The sequence below is a fragment of the Vigna angularis genome, chromosome 7 (genome assembly GCF_016808095.1).
Source record: "Vigna angularis cultivar LongXiaoDou No.4 chromosome 7, ASM1680809v1, whole genome shotgun sequence".
Taxonomy (NCBI): domain Eukaryota; kingdom Viridiplantae; phylum Streptophyta; class Magnoliopsida; order Fabales; family Fabaceae; genus Vigna; species Vigna angularis.
The window spans coordinates 1,503,654-1,523,206 of NC_068976.1; the positions used below are offsets into that span (position 1 = coordinate 1,503,654).

General features: G+C 32.8%; 1 protein-coding gene across 4 annotated transcripts; it reads right to left on the minus strand.

Moving 5' to 3' along the window:
* Positions 1-16,621: 16,621 nt before the first annotated feature.
* LOC108337753 (plant cysteine oxidase 3) lies at positions 16,622-18,296 on the minus strand. Of its 4 annotated transcripts, XM_017574336.2 has the most exons (6): positions 18,176-18,296; positions 17,915-18,050; positions 17,646-17,800; positions 17,399-17,543; positions 16,865-17,068; positions 16,622-16,786 (listed from the first exon to the last, which is right to left on the minus strand). In XM_017574336.2, exons 2-6 carry the CDS (start codon positions 18,018-18,020, stop codon positions 16,683-16,685), a joined length of 714 nt encoding a protein of 237 aa, XP_017429825.1. In that variant the 5' UTR covers positions 18,021-18,050; positions 18,176-18,296; the 3' UTR covers positions 16,622-16,682. The 4 variants fall into 4 exon arrangements, with proteins under 4 accessions (XP_017429825.1, XP_052736787.1, XP_052736786.1 ...); XM_052880827.1 differs by lacking the exon at positions 18,176-18,296 and having other exon boundaries at positions 16,865-16,945; positions 17,915-18,123; XM_052880826.1 differs by lacking the exon at positions 18,176-18,296 and having other exon boundaries at positions 16,865-17,065; positions 17,915-18,123.
* Between the last annotated feature and the right edge of the window lie 1,257 nt (positions 18,297-19,553).

The following is a 19,553-nucleotide window of genomic DNA, read 5'->3' on the forward strand; positions in this document are numbered from 1 at the left end:
CGTGGTTGCATGGCAACCAGCGCCCAGGGCCCTAGAAAAGGGCAATCAGGCGTCCTTGAGCCTTCTACAGCCTTCTTTTCTGGTACTTTTGCTATCCTTCCTAGGTTTCAACTCCTTGATACTTTACTCCTCTTCCAAAACATACCAATAACCTACAAAATTGAGGGAATTATTGATTAAAAATCATTATGTATAACCTCGACTAACTTATTCACAAAATTCAACTAAAAACAAGAGTTTAATCAAGCTTCACACTCAAAGAGAGTTGATTTAGTATCAAAATTGCATCACAAATAATGGTAAAATCAATTGTTATCACCTATGCCCCAACCACGGCCCAAAAAAATTGCCATGTCATCTGCCTCATTTGTCGTTTCCCTGTTGAATGAAACAGGCTAGAGCACTAGAACATATCAGTTCTTCGATGAGATCCCTTAGATGATAGCATTCCTCGGTGGTGTTTCTTATGCTTTAATGGTAGGAACACTTTTTGGTAGGGTGAGCCTCGATGGAAAGTTGTCAAGGTTTGAGGAGCTAGACAAGCAACAAGTTGCATGTTTCTCTAAGTATGGTGACCTTGTTAGTGTTCAAGGGAGTGTACTAGATGTATCGAGCCATAGTCTGATCAATGGCATTGTTCTTCCTACTCTTCCCCCTACTGGATGTTAGGCTTATTTACCTTTTTCAACCTATTTTCTTCAATGGCCATGTATTTGACTGATTGTTCCCTAAGATTTGCCATGTTGTCCGGTCCTTTTGTAAAGAGAGAGTCTGAGAAAGGTCTATGTTGTAGATTGTAGATCAATGAGTGCATGATCATAAATGGAGTGAGGTTAGGGATCATGGTCGTTGTAGCGGTGAACATGAAATGCATGAGGGTCTTGTTTTCCCCTTTTCTATGTACTTCAAGCTTGTTGACGTGGTGGGCATTGCCTTGCAATTCGCAAATCGGGTTCTAAGAATGGTGCTCAACGCTTCAAAGGAATCCATCAAGTACGAGGATAGTGTGTAGTACTAGTCTAAAGTCGATCCGTCCAGGGTGGTTGGAAATAACCTACAAAGAACTCTCTTATCTTGGGTATAATACTACAATGGATTAGATAAGTCTTTTCATATGGATGGCTAGGTTAGTTGTCCCTCGTATTTTTGAAGGTTGATGAGGAACCGTTTTGGATGTTGGCCCAAACCACTTCTATCGTGAAATGATGAAAATTCTCGAGTCAGGCAGGCAAGAAAGTTGGTCTTGTCCCAACAATCTCAAGCATATACCCTGAAAACTTGATGCTCTTCAGGTTAACCTGCTTCTAAGGATGTCCAGTGGAATCTTGAGATTTTGTTGTTCCAAGTTCTCGATAGGGGTTGCGATGTTTGTGTTTGCGATGATCACGCTTCAAGTGGTGGGAATGTTTGAGTTTCCCCTGTTTTGTGTCAAGTTGTCCTGCTCTAATCTCTTTGAGTCCTACATCGAGGGGATCAATTGTGACTTTCATGTGAATCTCGTTAAGTTGGTGGGCTGCGTTTCACCCGGGAGTTACGTGGGCCTTCTTTATGAGAGTTAGGTCAAGGATGGGGAGAGGATTTTCCATTCTCCAAGTTAGTCAGCTTTTATTGATTAAATAAGACTCACGACCTAGACAGTTATGTGATTTCTTGATTAAATAAGACTTGAAAACAAAATCTTTTGGTTTAAAATGCAATTACCAAAAAGTAAATATGCATGCAACTTGATCAATTGACAAAAGTGCATAGATGAACGGATGAATTTAATATTATGGGATGAATATGTTGTTGGGGTTAGATTTCACCTAGTTTGCTCTTATATATATATATATATATATATATATATATATATATATATATATATATATATATATATATATATATATATATATATATATATATATATATACGAATTCTACTTCTTCATTAATGTAAATGTCACTATCTAAAGTACTTAAAACCTGATTCCTCGGCGAAGAAAACCTATCCTTAATTACTAGGCCACAATTCCTTGCATCCCTAACAATTAATTCTACATTACATACGCACATAAGCTTAAGACAACCAGAACTCATACCCCCATTCCTAAGCAATATTGCTTCTGGGAATAATTCTCTAGAACCTGAATTGTAAGATACCTTCCGTTACTCATGCAAATCATAAATCCTGTTAATGAATGAGTTAAACAAAGCAAGCAATGAGCGAAGAAGAATTATCCTAACAATTAATGAGAGAAGCATATATAATCAAGAATCAATTCAATACATGAGAGTTTACAAAGGTTTACATCATTTTTTCAACAACAAATAGATTTTAGTTCACCATTGGCATGGTGAAACTAGATGAATAATGGAAAAGAATGAAAGATAAAACCCTATAAGTTGAAGATAAGAGCTTCCGCATCCAAATCCGCCTCTGAGGGGTCAAAGAGTGTGTTTTTGTGCCTCTTCCGTCCAAAGATACAATCCCTAGGATGTCCAAGTCCTTAAATAGAACATAAAAATAACAGAAAATGGGTTCAAGCCTACGAAACTGACGCTCAACGCCCCACTTAGGGCGCCCAGGCGGCGTGCTGAATCATATGACGCTTAGGGTTAGCTCAGAAGGCAAGCAGGCGTGGTACGACTCGAGGAAGTGGCGCTCAGCGCCCCATAAAGGGTGCCCAGGCACGACACAAGGACTTCCTACGCTGAGGGCTCCAGAAAAAGGGAAGCCAAGCGTGAGAGTGTGTAATCTGGCGTTGAGGGCCCCTGAAATGGCGTTCATCGTTGCTGCGTTCCTCCTTTTTTATGTTTTTCCAACTCTTACTGAGTTCCAACTCCTTACTTCTTCAACTCTTCTTCCAAATCATCTCAATTCTTGTTGAAAACAAGGAAATCTAGCATAATATCATTAAATTCACCTTCAACTATCTTATTCATCCAAAACTATGATTTCAAGCTAGTTTCTAAGTCAAAAATGTCTTTTTTAGTAGCAAAATTAAGTATCAAATAACGGTAAATTCAACCGTTATCACAACCCCAAACTTAGAACTTTGCTTATCCTCAAGCAAACAAAATATAACTTAGCTTTCAAACAATCAATGCAATGGTGTCAACACATTTCAAAACCTTTTCTTTCAAGATAAGTAATCGCTCATATCAGCTTATTATAAAGAATATCAGTCAAGATGAATAAATGCCTTGATTCAATTAAGCTCATTGTGGTGCTCACATAATCATAAAATATTGAACATATGCTATCCTTATGAATGATCAATCAAGCAAAGATGTAATCATGCAGACATGGAACTACTCCTCACCAAAGAAAAAGTGTTTCTCTCAAACACACAGGTGTATGTAGAGGTGACTCATTCACTCTACTATCACAATGTCACATAAATCAACTTTGCCTTTCATTTAACCACAATCAAACATACTCACAAGCAAGTATCATCACAAGGTCTTTTCTATGGCTTGTAATGTGGCTAGGCTAAGAATAAAATTGGTTTTTCCGGATCACAAAATCCTTGAGTTAAGAGAGTCATTCATAATTTCATCATTTAAACACAATCTCTCTTTTTCAACCCAACTTTCACTTGCATTGAGCTTTTCTTTTCTTTTTCTTTTGCTTTTCATTTGCTCAATACTTAGCTCAATGCTTATTCTTTTTATTTTCCCTTTTCAGATTTCCCAACAACCCCAAACTTGAACCTTTATCAATACCACACAAATATTCTCAACTTAACTCAAGGTAAAGATTTTCAAAAAGGGTTTTCATATCATGTTTAGGGCTAAAGGTTCAAAGGATAGAACACATTGTGTTCTCTTTTATTGGGCTAAAATCATGCATCGGCAAAAAAGGGATAACAACATATGGCCTTAATCATATGACACAAGCAAGCAAGTGATTCAAGCATAGAAACCTGGGCAAAATCATTCATGTTTTCAAAGTAATAGCAATCATTCACGAAAACTCTAGGTTTCAATCCTCACACATACTAATTCAAGTTCCAACATTTAGATAAACATGCTGCTCAATATCACAATCACAAGTTTACCTCATGCATCTATTTCACAATATTGTGAGCAACCACCTGTATATCAACATCATGCATCATCTCAACATCAATCAATATAATCAGCATCATAAAGCAACACTCATCACAAACATCATATCATCATCAAACCATTGCATCACATATTAAGTTTTAAGCCAAGTACATCAAATCATATACTAATAATAGAAGAAAAATTGCAAAAACAAAAGAAATAAGGTTAGAAAGTTGGGTTGCCTCCTAGTAAGCGCTTGTTTAACGTCACGAGCTTGACCCAATAAAGCTCAAGTTTGATTTTCAATGTTGATGTGCTTCTTCCTTTCATGACACCAACTTAATCTCAGCATCTTTCTTGTCACCGACTTGACTCTCCTAGAGTAAGGAGCCTCAATCTCAAGAACTCCATTTGCCTTTATATCCTTGATAACCCATAACCTATTCTTGAATTTCACTGGTTTGCCGAGGTAGGGTTCATTATTTTCCATCACAGAGTCATGGTGAACGAGTTTTTCTTCCTTATCTCCATCATCTTCCTTCAGCCTTGGAAAACAACAACTATGAATCCTCTTGACCGTCTTGGCAGCTTTATCAGGTAGACTAGTCACTGATAGAACTTCGTCCTTAACTTTAAGACTAGTCTTTGTTACTTGTATTGGCTGCCCAGCTTCAAAGACATTGAAAGTCACCTCTTCATCTTGGTCTTTCAACGTTATAACTCCATCATCCACATGAATGACAACTTTAGCTGTCATCATGAATGGCCTTCCAAGGATGAGCGGTACCTCTACATTTTCCTCCATCTCCATCACTACAAAGTCCACCAGAAATTTGAGTTTATCAATTTTCACCACCATGTCTTCTACTACACCATAAGGATGCTTAATGGACCTGTCTACCATTTGCAAGATTGCTTTTATAGGTTTGACCTCCAGACCACCAATCTTCTTGAGCATAAATAAGTGCATTAGATTGATAGTAGCTCCTAATTCAACTAGAGTCTTCTCTATATCATGATTCCCAATGGTGCAAGGGATGGTGAAACTCCCTGTATCTTTGAATTTGGGAGGTAGCATATACTACAATATGGCACTGCAATTACCCTGCACTTCAATTGTTTCCTCATTTAGATATTTTTTCTTTTTGAGGAATTGCTTCATGTGCTTCGCATAAGTAGGGATTTGTTGCAGTGCTTCGGTCAAAGGCATAGTAATCTCCAATTGCTTGAAGATCTCCATGAAACGCCCATATTGCTTCTCTTTTTCAATCTTTGAACAAATTTTTGGATAAGGAAGGGGCTTCTCAATGATTTTTTCCTTTTTTCTCTCTTCTCTCTCTTTTTCTTTGTCCTTCCCCTCATCTTTCTCTTTTCTTGCCCTTTATTTTCTCTCTTCATTCTATTCTTCTACTTCACTCAACTTACCTTTTTCTTTTCTCTCAACTTTTCTCTCATCTAACATCTTGCCACTTCTAGTCATAATGGCATTGCACTCCTCCTTAGGGTTAATTGCAATATTAGCCCCAAAACTCCTGTCAAACATCTCCAACTTTTTAGCCAGTTGACCAACTTGTATCTCCAAGTTTCTAATGGCAACTTTAGTGCTCTTGTGAATAGAGATGGACACTTGCATGAATTGTTGAAGGGTGTCTTCCAGTTTTGTCATCCTTTAAGATAAAGAGGATTGTGGTTGCCCTTGCTACTCTGGTGGTCTATTAAATTGCTCAGCTTGCCCTTGACCCATGCTTGGGTGAGGTTTCCACCCTTGGTTGAAATTACCTGGGTGGTCCTGATTACCCATATAATTTACTTTTTCCTGGGTATTGACTTGCATGGCACACTGTCCATTCACATGATCTCCACCACATAGCTCACAAAGTTGATGTTGAGCTTGAGAGACACGCTGCAACTCCTTCGGTAGTTGAGAGATTTTCTTCATCAGGGTCACTAATTATTGAGGCATCATCTTGTTTTGAGCCAATAGAGCATCTTGAGATTGTAACTGAAGAACTCCTTTCTGTTGAAATTGAGCTCTTTCATTCTGCATTTCATTATCATTAGTAGTCATGTTTTCAATCAACTCATACGCTTCCTCTAGAGTCTTGCATCTAATATTACCTCAAGTTGAGGCATCTAGCATCAATTTAGTATGTGAGCTAAGTCCTCCAAGGAATATAATGACTATTGTGGCTTCATCAAAGCCATGTGTGGGCGTCTTTCTCAGCAAACTTTTGTATCTATCACACGCTTGACCTAATGTCTCCTCCATGCCCTGTTGAAAAGAAGATATTTCTTGTTTACCTTTGTTTACCTTTGACTGAGGGAAGTACTTATTTAGGAACTTTGCTACCACATCTTCCCACATAGTGAAACTATTCTTAGGGAAAGAATTTAGCCACATCTTAGCATTGCCTCCCAAAGAGAAGGGAAACAAGCTAAGTTTAATAACTTCATCTTGTACATCCTGAATCTTCATTGTATTACATATCTCGTCAAATGTGGTCAGATACTCATATGAATTTTCATGTGCTAATCCATTGAATTGATTGCTCTACACCAAGTGAATAAGAGCAGGCTTCATCTCCATGTTGGTAGCATTTACCCTTAGCCTAGCAATACTGTTAAAATAAAAAGGACCAGTGACTGTTACATCATCCTCTAGAGTTCGTCTCACTGGACCCATATTATGATTGCCATCCATGTCTTTTGTTTCCTGATCTACAAAGAGAGGTTAGAATTTTTCCTTGCTTTTAGTGCGACTTGTATCCTACATGAACAAAAAAACAAACCCTAGAAAAAAATTGTTAGCACAACATAAAAACAAAAACAAAATTAAAAAATCAAGTCAAAGCTAATCAATAATCACAAAAATAGAATAGTTAAACTATGAGTCCCCGACAACGGCGCCAAAAACTTGTTAAGACTCCGGCAAGTGTACCGAATTGTATCAAGTAATAAACATGGTAAGACCAAGTATCGTTTCCCTAGAGACTCATGACCTAGATAGTTATTTGATTTCTTGATTAAATAAGACTTGAAAACAAAATCTTTTGGTTTAAAATGCAATTACCGAAAAGTAAATATGCATGCAACTTGATCAATTGGACAAAAGTGCAGAGATGAACAGATGAATTTAATATTATGGGATGAATATGTTGTTGGGGTAAGATTTCACCTAGTTTGCTCTCATGTGTATACGAATTCTACTTCTTCATTAACGTCAATGTCACTATCTAAAGTACTTAAAACCCGATTCCTCGGCAAAGAAAGCCTATCCTTAATTACTAGGTCACAATTCCTTACATCCCTAACAATTAATTATGCATTACATACGCACAAAAGCTTAAGACAACCAGAACTCATACCCCCATTCTTGAGCAATACTCCTTCTGGGAATCATTCTCTAGAACCTGAATTGTAAGATACCTTCCGATACTCATGCAAATCATACATCATGCTAATGAATGAGTTAAACAAAGCAAGCAATGAGTGAAGAAGAATTATCTTAACAATTAATGAGAGAAGCATATATAATTAAGAATCAATTCAATACATGAGAGTTTACAAAGGTTTACATCATTTCCCAACAACAAATAGAGTTTAGTTCACCATTGGCATGGTGAAACTAGATGAATAATGGAAAAGAATGAAAGATAAAACCCTAGAAGTTAAAGATAAGAGCTTCCGCATCCAAATCTGCCTCTGAGAGGTTAAAGAATGTGTTTCTGTGCCTCTTCTGTCCAAAGATACAATCCCTAGGACGTCCAAGTCCTTAAATAGAACATAAAAATAAAATAAAACGGGTTCAAGCCCACGAAATTGGCGCTCAGCGCCCCACTTAGGGCGCCCAGGCGGTGTGCCGAATCATATGACGCTTAGGGTCAGCTTAAAAGGCAAGCAAGCGTGGTACGACTCGAGGAACTGGCGCTCAACGCCCCAAAAAGGGCGCCCAAGCACGAGACTGGGACTTCCTACGTTGAGGGTTCCAGAAAAAGGGCAGCCAAGCGTGAGACAGTGTAATCTGGCGCTGAGGGCCTTTGAAAATGGCAATCAGCGTTGCTGCGTTCCTCCATTCTGATGCTTTTTCAGCTCTTCCTGAGTTCCAACTCCTTACTATTTCAACTCTTCTTCCAAATCATCTCAATTCCTGCTGGAATCAAGGAAATCTATCATAATATCATTAAATTCACCTTCAACTCTCTTATTCACCCAAAACTATGATTTCAAGCTAGTTTCTAAGTCAAAAAGGTCTTTTTTAGTATCAAAATTAAGTATCAAATAACAGTAAATTCAACCATTATCATGTATACTCCTAAGGGTTGGAATGTAATGAAAGATCCACCTACAAAAAATTCTTTGAGGCTCAAGTTACTAAGAAAGTTGAGATCTTGTGAATAATAAAGGATAAGTATGCGAGTGAGTGTTTGTATTCCTTATTGAAAACGAAATGTATTTATATGGTTTGTGATCCTTATGCCCATGTCATAAAACAAGTAATGTGATATCAAATAATATCAATACAATAAATATTTACCTAATAATGTGATATCTTTCCATAAATAAAAGTAACAATATCGTGTTATAATCAAATTGACGAGATTTGTCATAATTACCGTTAATATCTGAATATTTGTTCTGATAGATGTACTTTAAACTATTCCAAGATGACGATGTTTATTAGTCTTATTGAGTTGTTTTCTTTAGTACTATTACGCTAGAAAAATACAAAATATGGTTAAATTTTTATTGCTACCAATAAGCTTATGTGATAATATAGAGTTGTTTTATTTTTATTTTATATAATAAGTCTATTAGATCGGTTAGGATTATTGCTTAGAAGTAGTAATTAGTTTTTTTTTAGTTGGGTTTTTCCTGAAAATCCTATTTAAGCTAGGGATTTTCCTTTTCCATGTACAAGAGAAAACATGCAAAAGCTTTAATAAGTAGATATTAGTTTTCTTTACCTTTGTTTTCTACCCCTTGCTTGCTTTCCCATCTTCCTCTTCCTTTGGCATCCATGGAAGATATTCTTGTTGCAACTTCAACGTTCCCATACGATCTCTAATAAGGTATCAGAGTAGGTTCATTGCGTGCTCTGCCTCTTTTGATGCATTTCATCCCTGACTCAAACTAGTAGCCTTTTTCTTTAGTTCTTGGTGTGATGGAACATATAGATTAGTTAACAAATCCCCTTAGACCTTTTTATCTGCATCTTGAGAAAAATCCAAGTCTTACTCTCATCTCTCAGGTTTTAAATGAGACTAATTATTCTTCTTGGAGTAGAAACATGAAAAGAGCTCAAATTCATAAGCGGAGGTACCAAGAAACCTCAAAGAAATGATCCCGTTTTTTATGCTTGGGAAAGATGGAACATGATCATTCTATCTTGGATTGTCAAGACCCTTTCTCCACAAATTGCAAAAGTGTCACATGTTGAAAATGCCAAAAACTTGTGGGATGAATTAAAAGAAAGGTTCTCCAAAGGAGATTTGATACGATGTCGTTGAAGCTGTTAAAAAAAGAATGGCTCAATTTCTCACACCAAGAGGGGGGGTGAATTGATGAAGTATCAAATTTAAAACTTTCAAAATCTTTTTCACCAAAAGTGATGCCTTTATAACTTTCTTGAACCACAAGGTAAAAGACTTGTTTATGCAGTGGAAATTAAATCGATTGAGTAAAATAAGAAGTCGACTGAATAAAAGAGTGTAGAGATTGAAAGATCAAACATTGAGTTTTTATACTGGTTCGGCCAAGCCTACATCCAGTGTCCTTCCAACCATAGGAAGCCAATGCACTATAATGATCAAGGTTTTTACAACAAGGCTTTTATAGTGACCTCACGTCAAAAATATAAAACACCTCTCTAACCCTCTAATCAAAATATAGGCAGTATACAAATAGACTAGCAGCAAGAATCCCTTTTCCTGTAGTTTAAACCCTTTGAGTCACCCTTAAAGTCAAGAACGCAACACACTCTTCTTCCTGAAATCACAACAGGGAACCTCAGTCCAATCTTCACAAGATTGCAGGCTCTGATCTCTCAGTTACACCCAATGTGCAAATATGATCAGCCTTTGTACATGTAGTTAACTTGTTCTTCAAGAATCCACAAGTAGATGATCACCACAGTCACTTCTTGTTTCTTGAAGCTCTTTCTCTCTTTCTGTAAGAATGCACTTTCTGCAAAAGATATCACAAACTGTTAGATTCACAAAAGTTCTTACAGAAATCAAATTCGCGTCAATTTATAGATCAACACAACTCTGACGCATTTTAATCGACTAAGCTACTAATGCAGTCGAATGTAGCAATTCTGTTATTGTAGTTAGCAGCAATCAATGCAGTTAATTGAATGTACAATTAATGCAGTCGAATTTCATTTAATGTTTGGTCAACATATTTAAAAATATAGTCGTTGTGACAGTTATATGAAACATTAACAATTCTTCAAAACATAACAAACTCAGTCGAATGCAATACGCATGTAATCGACTTTATAACAGAGTAAAAAAATTTTGAAAACATTTCTCTTTGAAAAAACTCTCACAACATACTTGAAAAGGTTTGTGCAAAGACACGAGTTTTAATCGACTCACCCCATAATGAAATCGACTTAAAACTGTTATTTTGCCATACAATTTAAGTTCAACAAAAGCGCTTGTGTTTTTTCTTTTCCATAAACATGTGTCATTCATTCATGTATAAAATCACATATATAATACAGTGAAATGCAATTAACAACATAAACAACACAATCACGTTCTCAAAAATGCATATAACATGTAACATTAACTACTTGTGTGTTATTAATTATGTGTTGTCATCATCAAAAACTCATATATCACTAAGATTGTTGGTTCAGCTAAACTAGTGCTCTCCTATCAACAATCTCAATAGAAGCTATCAAATTAATACTACTTTTCAAGACAACTTCAGTATTGCCAAGTCAGTAGTAGTCAAGAAAGTAGATAGGGTTAAAGTAAGCCTGAGTCGTCTCCCAACGAATACTGAATTTCTTTTCAATATTTGAATCTTATGAATGTTATGCAATGCTCAAGAATGAAAGTGAGAAACTATGCTAATGGAATTAATGTTTGAAGAACAAAGATGAAACTTAGAAACAATTATGATGAAATAGGTTAATTTCACTACTTTTCTAAGATAGATTCATCATCGGTTTTCCATAGATAATTGTTCAATTGATTATTATTCAAGTTTCAAATTAATTAAAGTACATTCTTAATTAATTTGAGGGCGATCATGCAGTTAACCAAAGTAGATTCTCAATCAAATGCAAGACCTATTCGGTGGCGGAGTCTAAGAATGACTGAGTTCTGATTTTTGTCTCCCTTGGGTCTCTTTATATAGGCTTGATTTTTGTCTCCCTTGGGTCTCTTTATCTTATATCTAATATCTTTCAAATATTCAATAGATTTAATCAGTTTTTGAGAATATTTGATAATATCTTTTCTAGATTCAAAAAGATTTGGCAAATATTATCTTTTGATATTTATTGATATAGTTAAATAAGGTAATTATTTAACAATATCAAATAAAATATCTTAAGATATATTTTCTCAAAATTATCTTTTAAAGTATCTAACAGATTTGAACTTGCCCAAAATTACACTTCAACCTTTTTTATTTTATTCAAAATTGCACAGAAGTCCAGAAATTTTCTTTAATTGCTCTTTAGCCTTTTCTTTCTTTTCAAAATTGCAATTCAAACTTTAATTCTAGTTGCATCAACAAACATTAGACTCTCCAAAATAATTTATGCAACTAAAATCACATTTTAAGCCTCTTTAATTCCCTAACCCGATAAGCCAATCATGCAAAATCTTATTCAAATCAATCATTCAAGCACAATTATTCCACTAAAATTGCGAAATTAAATCTAAAATGTGGACATAAATATACACTCATCAAGATTATTTCAAGATTTTAGATTTATTTTAGGACATTAATTCGATTAAACAAGGAGAAGAGAATGTAAGTCAATTCTTTACTTATTTAAAAAAAAATTGGGAAGAATTAAAGTCTCTTAGACCCATATCATGTTGCACATGTGATTTTTCTTATAGTTGTGATATATCTAAGATTTCTCTCAAATACAAAGAAATAGAAAATGTTTCGTTTTATGAAATGCATAAATAATATTTATAACACTGTGAGAACACAAATTCTTTTAATGGAGCCCTTTCCCAACATCAACCAAGTCTTCTCCCTCATCATGCAACAAAAAGGACAAGAAAGAAAAATTACTGGAATCACCAATTAGAATGTTGAAACAAAGATCTTAGCCAACACCAATGAAAAACAGAATCATTAGAAACAAGAACAAAGCTGGAAATCTCAAGGGCGTGGTGCTAGCTCATGCCGACAAGGAAAGGGAAGAGGAAGAAATCTCAATTATGGGAAACAATGCTCATATATTGCCACAAGATGAACCATACTATTGATGAATGTTACTCTAAACATGGTTACCCACCGTGGTATAAGAAGAATGTTAGTCACAATAACCAAGACAACGAAGGACAAAATGCAAGCAGTTATTCTAATGCTTGTAAAGATGATTCTTCCTCTACACAGACAGATCGTTCAACAAGCCAACATTAATAGTTCTTTAAGCTCTTTTACCTCAAAACAAATGCAAAAGTTACTAAAGATGGTAGAAGGTACTAATAATCCCTCAAACAATGTCAGCCAAGTGCAAAGAAACACATCAAGAGACAAACAATGTAATTTTTCTTAGATTATAGACATTAGGGTCATTGATCATGTGATCCATGAGAAAAAAATAGTCACTTTTCATAAAATTAAACCTACATCTGTCAAGCTTCCTAATAATTAAACCTACATCTGCAATGACCTCTATTACTTACAACCTTTTTTCTATTTTTGATCAAGATTTCATTCCTAGATTTGTTCTTTCTTATAAACGTGATTAGACGTGTTGATGTTTCCAATGGCCTTTATTACTTACAACATTTCCCTATTTTTAATCAAGATTTCATTTCTTGATTTGTTCTTTCTTATAAATGTGTTGATGTTAACTAGTGGCATTATAGAGTAGGCCATCATGAACACAAAACTATAGAACAAATATGTAAAAAGTTTCCTTATATTCAAATACCATATGATAATGTTTGTGATATATGTCATTATGTCATACAACATAAACTCCCATTTTTCTAAAGCACTTCTTTATCTATTAATTAATTGAAGTATTGTGATATAACATACCCTATTCATATGCCTTTTGTCCATGGTCATATATATTTTCTTACTATAGTTGATGATTACAGCAGATACATTTGAGTTTTTTTAAATGCATAATAAAAGTTAGACTAGAGATTTACTACAAAATTTTGTTATAAAGATTAAAAATTAGTTTTGCAAAATCATTAAGATCATTAGATCTAACAATGAGCTTGGATTTGACTATGTTATATCGTATAACTCTTGCGTATTGATTAAATTGTATTGAAACTCCATCACAAAATTCTATTATGAAGCACAAAGATAAACATATATTTGAATAAAAACCCTAATTAAAAAACAAACATCAATTAGGATTATTACTTAGAAGAAAAAATCAGTTTGTTTTTCAGTTAGGATTTTTCCCTTTCCCTTTTTGTTTACAGAAACCTTATTTAAGCTAAAAACTTTCCTTTTCCATGTACAAGAATAAACAGAAGCTTTAGTAGATATTACTTTTCCTTACCTTTGTTTTCTGTCTCCTGTTTGCTTTCTCATCTTCTTCCTCTGACAATCATGAAGGGTCTTTCTGTTGCAGCTTCAAAGTTACCATACCATCTCTGATATTGTAGAACGAATAAAACATTCTCTCTGTTTTTTTTTTCTCTCATCACACACCTTTGGATGTTCTTGCTTCGATTATCTTGCATTGACTTTTTGTGAAAGTTCTCATTATATATTAAATATGGGAAGACATCATAAATATCTTAAAAATATAATAATTTAAAATAAATAAAAAATCAAAAAGTCCATATTTACTTAAAATAAAAGACGTGGATGACATACGTGAAAAAGAATGTAAACATATAGCTCACGTGATGAATGTTCTAAAACATATTTATTTTATGTTTAATCATTTAAAATGTAGATATTAAAGAATATTGATCCAAACAAAAAAAAAAATCCCTCATGAGTGAAACTTAGATTTACACCCCTTCTTAGAATCGTTTCGTAGATGTTTAATAGGTGAAAGTTTTTTACGAATCATATGCTTGCTGAGAATTTTAAACTCTCATATTTAGTGTAAATGCTTTAAAAATCGTTTTTAGAAATCTAACCCAGAACTCATTCTTTTAATCCCATTTTCCACTAATCTTTTTCCCGTAAGAGAGAATGTGAATCTAAATTTTCTATAAACAATTTCTTTAATATACTATTATTTTTCATTCTCATATCTTAAACAAGTCAAACACATTATAAAATAATAAAATATGATCCTGAATATGAAAAACGTTTTTGTATATTAAAAGGTTTCCCTAATAAATAAAAAAATTGATTAAAATATTAGGATTCAAAATATTCTTTTCGAAAGAAAGATTTTTAAAACGTTCATACCAAACATAGGAATCTAACATCCTCAACCAATCTAAAAAAACTCTTAAATATTTTGTCCAATATTGTTTTGTCCATTAGCGTAAATCATTTATATCCCCTGGAGCGTATTCCTTGTTATTTTAAAAGGCTAGAATCTCATTGAATGATAAAATCACTTTAGGTTACGTCTATCTTTAATAACTGTTATTAACTCTAGCATTTATCACAGTTCAAAAACAACTCATCAAATGTTATGACTCGTACACAGTTTCTTAATAACTGATAATTGATTTCTTAGGAATTCCGAAATTTCTATTATATATGTATATTTATTATAACTTAGAGAAATAGTAATCTCTTATTTCGGTTCTCCAGGGAAATTAAAAGAAAATGTAAAAGGAAAGTTTTGTCTGCAACTGGTAAAACCAAATGCGCACCAAGTATATTTAAACCATTTTTTTTCCAACTCTTTAATATTTTATAATTTACATAAATTTTTTCCATTATCACAATTGATGAAATTACGTGTGATTATCTATTGACTCACTACTAGTTGGGTTTAACAGATGAATTTAACCTGATTTATTTCATAGTCAATTAAAAAAATTTACAACTATGATAGATCGATTTATTTAAACATATTTTTCTGTCTAACTTATTTCATATATTTATTATAATTACCAGTTAAGAAAAAGATTCAAAATAATATATAGATTATTTACACTTCAATCTACGCTAATCCATGTAAATTATAGGTTAAATAAGTTAGATTTATTTGAATCTAAACTAAACAAGTTTTTTTTTCAACCCAACACTTGTAAAATTCTTCTTGGTGAGTGAGGTTGACGCATAGATTTAAAGTTATTTTACACCTCCTATATACTATATATCTTAATTTTCTATTTAGCTGATCGAAATTTGTTTTCTCTCTTCATGTTTTCAACTGTTTAAAGAGTTGATTAAATTGACATTTATACAAAATATAGAGTTCCAACATGGCTATTATTGACTTCGTGCCTAATTGGAAGTAGAAGTGGCAGTCTTAGGATCATGGAAGCTGCACCCACCAAAAGTCTAAAACTGTGCACTTTCCCTCGCTGTTACGGCAATCAGCAACGTGGTTCCAAAGCTAATTAATGCAGTTTGACATACACTAAAATTTGTTAAAATTTTAAATTGGTGATTAACTTTGAAATTTTTGGACTAAATATATTTGTTTTTAATTTCTAAAATTTAATCGAAAATTGGAATACCTTTTCTTGAAATAGTTTGACTTTCAAACTTTAATATAGTTTAATTCTCAAGAATAGATATAATTTTTTAATCTAATTAGTTAAATACTTTTATCCTGTAAAACATGGTTTAAGGTTGTTGTTTGAGTTATTTATAAAAGTTAAAATAATTAAATTAAAAAGAATATATATCTATTTATTTTTAAAGTTTGAAAACTAAAATATATAAGTTTAATACAAAGATGAATTTCAATATCACGTCTAAGATTAAGAACTATAAATATATTTAATCTAAAAACATTTTCTTTATCAAAAACAATTGTTGTTTTTTAAATATTATGCATAACTTTTATATATGAAATTTTTGTTTTTTAATATTATGCATAACTTTTTTATATGAAATTTGTTTATAAAATAAAATTTCCTCTCATTAATATACCATAAATTTATCTTTAATTAGTGTGAAATAAATTTCTAAGACATAACATCACGTTGAAAAAAAAAATAAATATATATATATATATATATAAAAAAATTAGTTAATAACAGTTCAAGATTAATAAGTCCAATAAATAATAAATTTTTAAAAATAATTTTCAATAACTTTTATAACATTTTAAAAATTAGATTTTAAATTTAACTCAATATTATAAAATTAGTTTTGAGAAATGAAATTATTGATAAACCTCGATAAACATTAAATATTATTTAAATAGATCTCCTTTAACTTCAACTCAATGTTATAAATTTTGGTTAGAAAGATGAGAAATTACTTATATATTATAAATCAAACGCTGATTAATATATTTAAATTTAGTCATAGGAAGATGTACACTTGTTATCAAAATTGGTATTGGTTCACTGTTACAATTGGAGGTCCAATATATGGTGCTCCTCGAACAACTAGGTCACTAGGAACGGATCTCTCCTCAAGTATAGCATAACCTGTAACATCAATTAAGGAATTGTGCCTAAAGAGGAATTAAGGAAGAGAAATGAAAGAACCAAAATGAAAATAGTTACCATGAAGAGAAGGAATAGGAATATCTGAAAAGTAAGTGGAGGGTCTTCCAAAGTCTTCAGAATATGGTGGAGAAAGCACATCTAGTATTGCACAAGGTGTCAACGCTGTGAAAGAATGAATATTGCCACCACTTCTTGGAAACAATATCGATGGCTCATGTGGTGTTTTCATTACTTCATCCACAACCTTCCCACCTAATCCTACTGCACTCACATTTCAAACTTCAAACATAAATTGATACTGTACTATACTACAAATGTATCATTATTCACAAACTGTAATTACACCTGGATTAACAAGTTTTGTACCTTCAATTATATAATTAAATTTATTTTTAATTTATAAAAAAGAGTTGATTTTGATACCATTCTGCATTACAAGTCATTTCAAACACATTATTGATGATAGAGACTAGTCTTAATCCATTATAAAAGCCAAAACTGAACAAAAAACAAATAAAGGATGAAACAAAATTTGCTATATAGATAGAAAAATGCATAAACAAGTTCATATAGAAAGCAATTTCTTCTTACCAGTTTGGGTTCCGGAACAATCCAATGCAATCCAGTCATAAGCTTTAACATAAGCAGAACCATACAACAGCTTACTCAACACTGTCATTTCTGGGTGATCATGAAGAGGAAATACTTTTCCTGCTGGAAGACAGAACACACCCATCTGCATGTTCTTCAAATTATCAGTCACAAGGGTCCTTAAATCTCATTCCAACATTAACAAAAGAAGCAATTCAAATACTGTATTTCTAGTTTCTGAACTCACAGAGAAATTGTCACATTCATGAATGTGAATGTATGTAATCTCAGAGAAACTTTGTCCACAAACCAGTCCCTTGCTGCTATCACCACTTGCATCTGACAAAGGAGAATCACACATCCCCAACTCGTCGATTCCCAAATCCATAGCTTCAATCTTGTCTGCAAATTAATTGAATAAAAACATTTGAATTATATGGAAACTGATATCTACAGAGGTTAGGATTTGTGAATTAGAAGAATAATGAAAAAAACAAATGAACAAATGTGCACAACCTAGCAAATCTTTTACATAATGGATTTGTTGAAAAGTTGGAAGCTCCTTTTGAGAGAACAGGGCATGAGAAGCATCATAAAGCATTTGAATTTTGCTCTTTTCCATTGTTTCAGGGTGGAGTTTAGCCTTAGTTGGCTATGTTGCGACCAAATTTGAAAGCATCAATGAGATATATCATGTATCAATAAATCAAGGGACAGTGAATAAAGGAGAAAAAAAGATTGTGAAGAAAGTAAATTAAACCTTGGGCCTTATCTTACCAGTATTATAATTCAGTGGGTGTGCATCTTTTATCTCACTTTCTTCCCTTTTGAGGAAGTGTTATTTATTATACAACTAGGTCAAGCTGGGGGCGGAAGTTCCAAACAGTCAACTTCTAAAGATAACTTCTGCCCTATGTTTAAAACATAAAATGGGCCACAAACTTAGAAAAGATGTAAAACTATGCGAAATGTCACAATTACATTGGTCATTCATGCGGTAGCTTGATGAAATTTTAAAATTTCTGAAATTTCTAAAATCAAAAGATTTATATTAAAAATCATAAAATTTGTTGGTCGTGTCATGCTGGTAAAGAAACAAGTGTTGTTGTTGTTGATGGTACAATTAACAAGTGTCTATGTTTTAGGTTGGGAGGTATTAAGCTCACCGAGTACTAAGTGCACCTCTCAAAGGATTAAAAGAATAATGATGATGGAAAACTATTTATAGGTGCTGAAACTAGGAACTGAAAAGTAATATAACACTAATGTGAGGGGGTATCTGTATATGCTCAAAATAACAACATGTGAACCATCAACTTTGAAATTTGGTGTCTTAATGTTATGACAAAGGATTAATAATATTGTAATTCTCAATTTCAGGTCCCACATTAGTTATAATACTTAGGAAAATATTACTCATCTAACAATATTCACATGGATGAGAAAAATTTAATGTTTAGAGATAGCTGATTTAAATAATGATATAAATAATAAAATTATTTTTAAAGTTACTTTATGTTTGAATAATATTTAAAAATATATTAGCAATAAAATGATGTAATAATTTAACTTTTATTGTTAATAGTAATGGTTTCCACAGGATAATTGTTTGTGATAAATAAATAATATTAAATATTTTTTCATAATATTAAATTTTAATTTATTGTATTTAAAAATATAATTATAGATTGACATTAATAGTATAAACTTATTATTGGAAATTATTATTATTAAGTATACTTTGTCATTTATATTTCATGAAATAATTGAATTGAGATATAAATTATAAAATAGACATTTGAGTAATTTTAGTAATAATTCAAAGTTGGAAAGAAAAATGAAAATGAGATAAGAATGTAGAAAAAAATGAAATAAATAGACAATAATATAAAATGGGTGATATATCATATGGTGATTAATTGTTCTTATATTTATCATAGTAATAAGAATTGTTTAATTAATAAAGCACGTTGACTATAAAAAAGAAGGGCATTACCGAAGGCTAGAAGCCCTCGGAAACAACTCAAAATCGTCGGTAAAAGGTAATTACCGAAGGCTTATTGACGGCCAAAGAGTCCTCGGTAAATTCCTTGTCGCTAACATTTATTGAGGGCTTTCGCCCTTCGGTAATTACCGAGGGCCAAAAGCCTTCGGT